At 41.2% G+C, this 11,975-nt stretch overlaps 1 protein-coding gene across 1 annotated transcript; it reads right to left on the bottom strand.

Moving 5' to 3' along the window:
* Window positions 1–1,646: 1,646 nt before the first annotated feature.
* Window positions 1,647–11,472, bottom strand: SMIM20 (small integral membrane protein 20). Its single transcript, XM_061584414.1, has 3 exons — window positions 11,215–11,472; window positions 3,876–3,932; window positions 1,647–2,418 (listed from the first exon to the last, which is right to left on the bottom strand). Exons 1-3 carry the CDS (start codon window positions 11,321–11,323, stop codon window positions 2,381–2,383), a joined length of 204 nt encoding a protein of 67 aa, XP_061440398.1. The 5' UTR covers window positions 11,324–11,472; the 3' UTR covers window positions 1,647–2,380.
* Between the last annotated feature and the right edge of the window lie 503 nt (window positions 11,473–11,975).

The following is an 11,975-nucleotide window of genomic DNA, read 5'->3' as shown; positions in this document are numbered from 1 at the left end:
TTAACTTTGACACCTCTGCATTTTCTTCTGTTAAGCTCAAAGGGGATGACAAAGGTAGTTACAATGATATTTGCTTTTATGTTCCATTCAATGTGTGTCTGCTTAACTTTTTATAAGTTGTTTCATCCTTCCCTCACCCTATATCCTATTGGGAGGAAGGGCGGGATATAAATCTAATAATAAAACAAACAAACAAATAAAAATTTTTTCACACAAATGATACGACGTTTAAGGAAAGTTTTAAGGAAATCTTTAGGTACAGGTAGTACTTGTTGGCAATTTGTATCCTTTATTAGTTTGTTTTTTTCAAGTGAGAACTTATCAAAGTCACTGAAAGACACTGGTAATTAGCTGAAGAAAGCTTCACATCCAGGAATACAGACATACAATTGAAGAGCTGAGTATTTTCAACTCAGTCCATGCACAGGCAGCGCAACGTTTGAAGAGCACTAACGGGATAATGTAAATTGGAAAGCAAGAAAGATGACATTGGGGCCTGCTCCACTTGTAGTATCTCTCATCCCCTGGCTACCTGACACCAACTGAACTCTGAGAAGTATTCTGACAAGTTATTATGGTTCAATACTGTCTTTGTGTTTTTATTACTGGGTTTTGATTTTGCTTGAAATGAAATATATTCTTAAATGCAGGAATTTGGGGAAGTGACATAACTCAGTAGTATAGCACCTGCTTTGCATGTAAAAGGTCTTAATGTCCAGGCAGGGCTGAGACAGACTATAGACCAATGGTCTGGCTTTGTATACGGCAGCTTCCTATGTTGCTGATTAATTAATTCATGAAATTAGTACTTAGACCACGAATGGTCAACTAGCAATATACAGGTCATACTTAGCCTCCTAAGCAATTCTGGCTAGCTACGGGTAACCATACTAAATATTAAGTCAAGGTTTGGGGAAATAAATGCTTTCAAACAACAACAAATAACTGGTTTTCACATTTTAATATTGCATTTCATTTGAATGCTGTATGTAATTGTTTCCATATTTTAAAGCACATATAGTCTATGGAAGCAAAACCTGTATTATTACAAGCTGCCAGCTGACATTTAGATGTCAGCTAAATGTAAATGTACTGCCTTCAAGTAGATTCCGACTTATGGCGACCCTATGAATAGGGTTTTCATGAGGCTGAGAGGCAGCAACTGGTCCAAGGTCACCCAGTGAGCTTCATGGCTATGTGGGGATTTGAACCCTGGTCTCCCAGGTCGTAGTCCAACACCTTAACCACTACACCACACTGGCTCTCACGGATGTCAGCTAGTGGAGCAAAATATCCTTACAGCATATGGACCACTGTCTGGACATTAGAGTGACCTTTGAGAATACAACAGTTGGCCATTTCGTCTGCTTTAAATTGAATCCAGGCTGTGGAACAACAACAACAAAAGCACTGCCAAGTTTTATTTATGATTTATCTATAAAAAAATACTGCAAGAAGTTCCAAGAAAAGACAAAAAGCTCTGTAATGTCATTCAAAAGCTTAGTACACTTAGAGTACTAGAAAGCTTATTATACTAGAAATTCAAATGCATTCAAATAATTATTTTTGAACAGTTTTGCCCATTAAGAAGTTTTCTCAAATAAGAGTTGCTCTCTTAACAAAAATTAAATCCACAAAAACAAAACTTCAGATACTGCAGTTTATTTCTACATAAAATATAATTGATGTACATAATTCAAAACACCCACATACATGGAAACAAAGCAAATAATGGTTTGCCTTTTCACTGGGAAAAAACTCTCCTCTCTGTTAAAGTTAGGCACTACAATATATTTACTTGAAAGTTATTGGTGGAAGAACACTCTCAATAATTTCAATAGGACTTACATTCAAGTAAGCCATCTTTGCATCAGAAGCAGATTCATATTTGTATGATCCATTCTGCCCTCATTAATAAAAGAGATAAATAGCAGGGCTCTACATTCTATTTGAATTAAGATACAATGTATAGATATACAATGGTACCATTTTCCAAATTCTTAGTCCTGGTTAACTGTTTTTAAGACTTTATTATTCAATACACATTTATAGAAAAACAGTTGCATCATCTACACTGGTCATGTCCAATCGATATTCACCAAATCAATTCTCTTCCATTCTTTCAATGAAGAAAAACACAATTATTCTATTTGCTTAATTAGAAAACATACAGTGCAGTTTTGTTTTTACTACTAGGTCACTGGGGGGAAAGCAGGCTTTAACCCTTGACAGCCAGCAGCCTCTACTGTTCTGTAAACTGATACTGATAAACAAACTAACATGCAGAGTCCTTTTTCTGCATTATCTTAGTTAACCTGGAGAATCACTGATGGAACAAAGGAAAATACATTCTTTCTTGAAATCACAAGCAGAGAAGTCTTCACTTTCTTCCAAATGGATCAGACCACACTTTTAATCCTTTGGATAAAACAGATGGGAAAAACATTTTAGAAGGTTGTCAGAATGCTCCAAATGACACATAAGTCCTTTCATTTATCAGTAAGTGTGTGTATTTTCTACAACCTAGCTTCTCTCAATGAAGTTATACAATTGAGTACATGAAGATATCAAATCTTTTGAAAAACTGGACCAGCACTTTGTCTGCAGAGATTATGAAACCTGGGCTGCAATCCTGCTGGTCCCACATGCATAGGACAGTATATGGACGTTATCAGAAGCCACTGAGAGAAAAACCAACAGTGTTACACTCCCCTTGTGTCTCTCGTAACAGAAGTCATCCATCAGGGCAATCAAAGCTGTTTCTGCACCAAAACCGGGGCTGAAGCCAGACTGAAATGGGTCTCAAATTGTCTCATCTGAATAATCTCAACAGCCACCACTAGTTTGATCACCTTGCTCAAGAAAGGGATATTTGTGACTAGGTGACAGTTGTTGCAATCATCCAGCTCTAGAGGGACCTTCTTAAGGAGCTGCCACAGCAGCAGCTTGAATTCCCTCCCTTTAAATATTAGACAGGTGCTCTCTGTTATCTTTTTGACACCTACTGAAGACCTTCCTCTTTCAACAAGCCTTTAAGTGTAGATGTGTCTGTGTTGGAACTGCTTTTTAAGATGTTTTTAAGTTTTTTTTAAAAAAGATGTTTTAATATATTAAAAAGTCTGTTTTTATGATGTTTTAGAGTGTTTTTACTGTTTTTGTTTGCCACCCTGGGAGGCAGGGCAGGATATAAATGTAATAAATAAATAAATGTTATTAATTCAAAGTGATATTAACATTTTGCATGCACCTGACTATTTTACCAGAACTATATGAAGGCAAGAGGAGGAGTAAGGGCTGGATATCAATCAATCAATCAATCAATCAATCAATCAATCAATCAATCAATCAATCAATCAATCAAAGAAAGAAAGAAAGAAAGAAAGAAAGAAAGAAAGAAAGAAAGAAAGAAAGAAAGAAAGAAACAGTTTCATCACAGTTCTTCAGGGACCAAAGCAAGGGCCAGGTCTCACAAAATCTCTTGTACTTGAATATAAATACCTTAGTAGAGAATATACATGTTCTGTGCTTTCTATGAAGGGTATTTTTGTGCTTCCCATTAAAATACTTACAACAGTGCAATCTCTGTACAATTGCTGTTTGCTTGTTTTTGAAAGGTGGAACAGCAAAAAATACATACAGCTCCTTGACCCACATCTTGCACACTTTGCCTTGAGACGTTCATATTTATGTACATTTCTTTTTGTACAAAACAAATTCAATTTGTATTTGGCTAAGTAATCATTTTAGAAAGGTACTACAGGCCATTTGGATTAAGTCCAAATGAACTCATACAAACCCCAGGTTATTTGGTACTGGAATATTAACCCATACGTAATTCACACAAACATATCTCAGCTTAGCATTTAGAGACATACCTGTGGGCTGAATGTCTTCTTGTATAACACCAGCTCGATTTATTGCTTGCTGCTTTTCTGGTAAACACAAATGTTACAATAGATCATTTTACTCTAATTTCAGAATGTGAAAGGGTGAGAATTATTTTACCCTCAAAGGAGCTGATTCCCATGTTTCTGTAACCTTCTTCAGACATGCATCTCCCCTTGCAATTACTGTTGTATACAGGAGGAAGGGGAGACACACATACTCACACACTGTCCCCTGTCCCATCATCCTGCACAAATTGAAGGGTGACTATCTGCAGTGTGGAGCCTGCTCTACTTGTGTAAAAAGGTAAAGGTGTCCCCGCACTTATAGTGTGAGTCGTTTCCGACTCTTAGGGTGACTTCTTGCGACGTTTACTAGGCAGACCATATATATGGGGTGGGATTGCCAGTTCCTTCCCCGGTCTTTCTTTACCCCCCAGCGTATGCCAGGTACTCATTTTACCGACCACAGATGAATGGAAGGCTGAGTGGACCTCAACCCCTTTTACTGGAGATTCGACTTCCTCCTTCCGTTGGAATCGAACTCCGGCCATGAGCAGAGCTTCGGCTGCATTACCGCCACTTACCACTCTGCGCCACGGAGGGTCTTCTACTTGTGTAGGACCCTCTCAAATTTGAGGACCCTGTTCTGGATGTGCTTCCTCTGAAGGCATGTAATAGTGCTGTGTTTAGAATGACTGAATGATCCAATCACACATGATGCAGAAACAGCAGAATAACCAGAATAACAACTGAGACTCAATCCTGACAAGACTGAGATGCTGTTGGTGGGGGGGCTCTCTGCCCAGATGGTTGATGTCCGACCTGCCCTAGATGGGGTTACACTCCCCCTAAAGGAGCAGGTCCGTAGTTTGGGGGTCTTATTAGATCCGCTCCTGTCACTGGAGGCTCAAGTAGCCTCGGTGGCACGGAATGCGTTCTACCAGCTTCGGCTGGTAGCCCAACTACGACCCTATCTGGACAGGGAGAACCTCGCCACAGTTATCCATGCTCTGGTAACCTCAAGATTGGACTACTGTAATGCACTCTACGTAGGGTTACCTTTGAAGACGGTTCGGAAACTTCAGCTGGTGCAGAATGCTGCGGCCAGAGTTCTTACTTGGACTAAAAAATCTGACCATATAACACCTGTCCTGGCCCAGCTGCACTGGCTACTAATATGTTTCCGGGCCAGATTCAAAGTGTTGGTTCTTACCTATAAAGCCCTTAACGGCATCGGACCGCAATACCTGGCAGAACGCCTCTCCCGCTATGTACCTACCCGGTCGCTGCGCTCAACGTCGAAGGCCCTCTCCGGGTTCCAACGCATAGGGAGGCCCGGAGAGCAACAACTAGAGCTAGGTCCTTCTCAGTGGTGGCCCCCGAATTATGGAACGCCCTACCTGACGAGATACGCCTGGCGCCTTCTCTGCTATCTTTTCAGTGCCGGGTAAAGACCTACCTCTTTGCCCAGGCATTTTAAATTTTAAATCCTAAATTTTAAAGTTAATTTATTTTAATGTTATTTTTTTGTCTTAATTTGGTTTTTAAATATGTTTTCTATAGTGTATTGTACCCACACCCACCTGTATTTTAATATGTTTTTATTTTGTTGTACACCGCCCTGAGAGCTTGTCGCTATAGGGCGGTCAAAAAGTGCAATAAATAAATAAAAAAATTATTTATTTATTTACTATTTGATTTATATCCCGCCCATCCTCCCAGCAGGAGCCCAGGGCAGCAAACAAAAGCACTAAAAACACTTTAAAACATCATAAAAACAGACTTAAAATACATTAAAACAAAAAATCTTTAAACATTTTTTTTAAAAAAGCTTTAAAAACATTTTTTAAAAAGCTTTGAAGACATCTTAAAAAAAGGTTAAAAATGTGTGTTCTTTTTTAAAAAGGGTTAAAAACATATTAAAAAGCAATTCCAACACAGAAACAGACTGGGATAAGATCTCAACTTAAAAGGCTTGTTGAAAGAGGAAGGTCTTCAATAGGCGCTGAAAAAATAAGAGTCTAATATTTAAGGGTAGGAAGTTGCACAGGGTAGGTGCCGCCACAGTAAAGGTCCGTTTCCTAGGTTGTACAGAACGGACCTCCTGATAAGATGGTATCTGCAAGAGGCCCTCACCTGCAGAGCGCAGTGATAGACTGGGTATATAAGGGATAAGATGATCTTTCAGGTATTCTGGTCCCAAGCTGTATAGGGCTTTGTACACCAAAACCAGAACCTTGAACTTTGCCTGGTACCAAATAGGCAGCCAGTGCAATTCTTTCAGCAGCAGGGTGACATGTTGGCGATACCCTGCCCTGGTGAGCAGTCTTGCCACCGCATTTTGCACCAGCTGCAGCTTCTGGACCAACCTCAAGGGCAGCCCCACACAGAGCACATTACAGTAATCCAGGCTGGAGGTTACCAGTGCATGGACAACAGTGATCAGGCTATCCCAGTCCAGAAATGGCCACAGCTGTCTTACCAGCTGAAGCTGGAAAAAGGCACCCCCAGTCACTGAGGTCACCTGGGCCTCTAGCAACAAAGATGGATCCACGAGCACCCCCAGACTACGGACCTGCTCTTTCAGAGGGAGTATGACCCCATCCAAAGCAGGGAACTGACCAATTATCCAAACTCAGGAACCACCAACCCACAGCACCTCCGTCTTGCTAGGATTCAGATTCAGTTTATTGGCCCTCATCCAGCCCACCACCGAGTCCAGACATTGGTCCAGGGCTTGCACAGCCTTCTCCCTTGAAACAAGTGGAAGCTGATTGGAAATAGATAAGGGCAGAGCAGTAAGTCATTCAGGACTGCAGCCTCCTTTATAGATAGGTATTTTGGATGCACATTAATCTTTTATTATTTAAAGTTTATTTCTTGCCGCACACAGTGTGAGAATCACTGTAAGTACTAACAAATACTGGATTTTTACTAAGGTGGGCAGGAAACATTCCCAGCATAGTGAATGAAAACGCTGGAAAAAATTTTTAAATCAAGTAACAAGTAAGATGGAAAAATGGGCCTTCCAAAGAGCCTGAACTGTGTACTAGTGTTGCTCTGGCCACGTTCAACAACAATTTGTTAATTTTGCACTGTATTCTGAATATTTCTTTTTGTGATGCTTTCAGTTTTGCTCTCTCCAGAAATTGTTCAGTGTATGATTTTTCTGCAGCTTAATTTGTTTTTTTAAGAGAAGTTGTTATATTCTTTTTAAATTGTGATAGTTTGCCTTTTAGTTTGAAAAACCACCTTGAGCACACAGCAAGAAGGAAAGGCGTGGAACAAACCTTAAAGTAAAACTAAACAATTATTTCCTTAGTGGCCAAGAATTGGCTTCAGGCAGACAGGGGCAGAATTTTTTAAATAAAAATGCATTATTTATTAATTGCTTCCCATAAAACATCCCAAAGCAAATGAAGACTAAAAACATATACAAAACCAATTTCAGGTCCATACAGACAGCGACAGGATAAAAATCTCCATTTAAAGGGCTTATTGGAAAAGATAAGGAAAAGATAATAGAGACAGCACCTGTCTGATATGTGATGGTAAATGGAAATGGACTGCCTTCAAGTCGATCCCAACTTATGGCGACCCTATGAATAGTTTTCATGGTAAGCAGTATTCAGAGGGGGTTTACCATTGCCTCCCTCTGAGGCTGAGAGGCAGTGACTGGCCCAAGGTCACCCAATGAGCTTCATGGCTGTGTGGGGATTCGAACCCTGGTCTCCCAGGTCACAGTCCAACACCTTAACCACTACACCACACTGGCTCTCAATGTAATTGGAGGGAGTTCCAAACAGTAGGCACCACCATAATAAAAACCCAAGCTTTTTATCTGAATCCATTTTCAACTCTTTCAGTGATTGGGTCTGAGAAAAAAGCTCATGCCTTTGTATTACTTGCCATTCTCTCTCACCCTCTTTCTAATTCATTTTTTTTTTCTTTGGGATTTTTCCTCAAATTAGGGAGTGGGGGAGAGTGAAGACTGTATTGCGTATCACACATTTTACGAAGTTAGTATACCGAAGCCTCTGGAAACAGACTAAGAGTCATTGCTCCCTCTACTGGTGTTATAATAGAAAGCACTGTGTATATAGTTGTACACCGCCCTGAGAGCTTTCTGCTATAGGGCGGTCTAGAAATGTAATTAAATAATATATATATATATATATATATATATATATATATATATATATATATATATATATATATATATATATATATAATCATCACTTCTAGAACTGTCCCAATATACCATTGGCCCAACACATGTAGCAGGGCATACTCTAGACTTGGTTTCTGCAACTGGACATGGAGATGCTGATCTGAATGAGGGGGGGCCTTACATCAGTTCCTCTCTCATGGACAGATCATTGCTTGCTGAAGTTTAGACTTACAGCGGCTTTTCCCCTCTGCAAGGGTGGGGGACCTATTAAGTTGGTCCACCCCCAGAGACTAATGGATCTGGATGCTTTCCAAAGGGCTCTGAAGAGTCTTCTGGCTGATAGGGCTGGTGCTCCTGTCGAAACCCTGGATGAACCGTGGAATACAGAAATGACCCGGGCAGTTGACATGATTGCTCCTGGGCGCCCTCTCATGCCTATGGTAAGCTGTAATTAGGGGCAGTGAGGGCAGCAAAAAAACAGTATTTTACTCCCACTATCAAATCATCAATCTGCCACCCAGAGGAGCTCTTCAGAATTGTCCGGGGCCTATTACACTCTGGCCCCAAGGACATGATAGAACTATCTGAGGCCCGCTGTAATGAATTTGCTAGGCACTTCCAGGATAAAATCTTTAGCATCCGTCAGGACTTAGACTCCAGTGTTGTAGCAGGTGAATCAAGCGGAGTATCCAGAACACAGCCTTGTCCCGATTTCTTGGATGCGTTTCAGTTGGTACAGCTTGAGGATGTTGACACAGTGCTTGGACAGCTTCATGCAACCACTTCTGTGCTGGATCCTTGCCCTTCTTGGCTAATAAAAGCTAGCAGGGATGGAACAGCCAACTGGGCCAGGGAAGTGATTAATGCCTCTCTGCGAGAGGGGGTGGTCCCTGGCTGCCTGAAAGAGGCGGTAGTGGGACCACTCCTGAAGAGACCCTCCCTGGACCCAGGACATCTAAATCACTATAGGCCGGTAGCAAATGTTCCATTCCTGGGCAAGGTCCTTGAACGAGTGGTGGCAGGCCAGCGCCAGATGCTCTTGGATGAGACCGATTATCTGGATCCATTTCAGTTGGGTTTCAGGCCTGGTTTTGGCACGGAAACAGCCTTGGTCGCCCTGTACGATTACCTCTGTTTCCGAGCTTGATTCAAGGTGCTGGTTTTAACCTATAAAGCCTTACACGGCTTAGGACCACAATACCTAATGGAACGCCTCTCCCAACACGAACCCACCTGTACACTACGCTCAACATCCAAGGTCCTCCTCCGGGTGCCTACTGCGAGGGAAGCTGTGAGGCTGGCAACAAGGGAGAGGGCCTTCTCAGTGGTGGCCCCCAAAATATGGAATGATCTCCCTGATGAGGTGCTGTTATCTTTTCGGTGCCAGGTCAAGACTTTCCTCTTCTCCCAGGCATTTTAGCATGTGTTTTTAAATTGCTTTTTAAAAATGTATTTTTAAATCTGTATATTTGTTTTTAATGTTTTTAATTGTTGTAAACTGCCCAGAGAGCTTCAGCTCTGGGGCGGTATACAAATGGAATAAATAAATAAAATAAACTACATTTTTCAATCATCATAGATATACAATTGGCTGTATAGGAGACTATGCACAAACCAAGTGTGTAGTGCTATCAGTGAATTTCAATCCTTCCCTCCACTCACATACATTTTTATAGAAAATGGAATGATTAATATGGGTATCTGTCATAAAAGTTGCTACTGATGTGTATTTCATCCATGGGAATCAGTTCCTTAAAACAAAAATGGTCCACAGTTACAGAAACCTAGTAGAACATCATCCAAAAGAAATACTGTGTGACGTGTGTCTGCATGCCAGCTAGCAGGAGGGGTGTCCCACCCCTTCAGAAAGAATAACAACATGGATTGAAATTGTACTCGCACCTCCAATCATTAATTCAAGGCTCACTCCCACCATCGTACATGAAGAATGCACAAGCATTGCACTTGTTATTTACACATTAGAAAGGAAATAATCATAGCAAAACAAACACCTGCATGATTTTCCTTGTATGACAATAGACATGACTTTTCATACATAGAGATTGTGCCTGTTCTGGGCTGACACACACGTACACATTCATTCTTTAATGACTACAACGTTAAAGTGATGAATTTCATATGGGAATGAACTTCTTCACATAGGGCATAGTAAAACTATGGAATTCACTCCCACAAAAGGCAGTGATGGCCACCAACTTGGATGGCTTTAAAAGAGGATTAAACAAATTCCTGGAGGAGATGGTTATCAATGGCTACTAGCTGTGATGGCTATGCTCTGCCTCCACAGTCAAGAGGAGGTATGCAAATGATCCACATAATTATCAAGGCCTGGTTTACACTGGCACAGTGGATCACTTCTTTTTAATCTCTGCACTTGATGACTAAAGGCAGGCTCAAAAGAAAAACATTGCATCTGAGTTGACAAGACACTGCTCTCTGTGGTATTACATCCGAGATGAAGGCACACAAATAATAGTTTAACCCTAAGAAGCGTGGTTCAAAATACTACCTAGGGAATTGACTTTTCATTACAGAATTTACACAGAAGTAGATCTATAGCATAGTTCTAGGTTCTTGTTTATGTTACCCAAGTTACTATTTACAGGTTCCCCCCTACCTATAACTAAAGAGCACCTGGGTCATAAAATATCCCCGTCCCATCCAACTGATTGCTAGCCAATGTGTTGCAATAAAAACACTCCAACAAAAATAGAGAAGCTATTTAAGTTCAGTTTTCTTTGCAAAGACCAAAAAGACACTTGAAATGTAAATTATTCCATCCAAATAAGTCATGTTCAAAGACTTATTGAAATGGACATGACTGACTTAGGTCTACTTATTTCAGAGGATAGACTCTGAGTATGATTTACTCAGATACAACCCAATGACTTTTGCCAGTAGGGTGCTTTTTTGTCTCAACCAATGGAAAGCATGGCAATTTTAAAAAAATGTCCCTAGGAGATTGATGTATCCGACATACCACCACACATGGATTTGTTTGGGGAGTTCTTACTACCTCGTGTGGAACTTGGCTTGGGGAAAGTAAAACGGCCCCAAATAAGTTTGTGTTCGTTTTTCCGCCCTAAAATCCAATGCTTGTGCATGCAAGCGCAAATACGCCCCTCACGAACTTACTGTACTCCTCGACGTGCTCCAGGGGCCAGAAGTAGATGGGATACAACGTCGCCCCCACTAGGGCGGCAAACCCACCAAAGATTAGGAAGGCGCGGGACACGCTAGCCATGAAGAGATGCTATAAGCCAAACTCTCCCCCTCCGTTTTAGGCGCTGCAACAATCGTTAAGGGAGCTCTCTTTCCGCTTCCGGGGCAAGGGGTTGGAGCCGATGGACTGTGGGTCACGTAGAGCCCCTCCTACTCGAAAGAAAGCAACAGCATCAGGCGCCACAACGTCGTTTTTTCCTGGATAGCCGCCTGTGCCTGCCACCTTGTGGCTGCGGCTGGAAACAATCCAAGCATTACGGCCGGAGAAAAAAAGTAAAACGAAATGCAGACTGCAGCGCAGCCCACGGGATCGTTCCGCTCCCTACACATCTTCTGCATTTGTCCAACAACTCCGTGACAATTTTAATTGTAGGAGAACCTGCATCGTTTGGAAGTTCTCCTTTTGATGCATTTCCAGAGGTTAATTTTGATAATGACCAGAGGAGCAGCCATGTTAGTCTATGGAACAAGAATAAGAATTTTGTGGCACCTTAATACCAATGTATATATGGTATATTTCATCACCATATGCCTGGTTAAGTGGACTGTCGTCTATGAAAATCTGTAGCATAATAAACGTGATAATCTTTAACTCTTGTTCTTGTGTGACAGAAACCTGCACCTTTTAAGGGTGGCATTGCAGAAATTATACACAACATTTCCCTACTACATTC

This window comes from Rhineura floridana, chromosome 9, assembly GCF_030035675.1.
Source record: "Rhineura floridana isolate rRhiFlo1 chromosome 9, rRhiFlo1.hap2, whole genome shotgun sequence".
Classification (NCBI taxonomy): Eukaryota; Metazoa; Chordata; class Lepidosauria; order Squamata; family Rhineuridae; genus Rhineura; species Rhineura floridana.
This window is presented reverse-complemented; position numbering and strand designations above follow the sequence as displayed.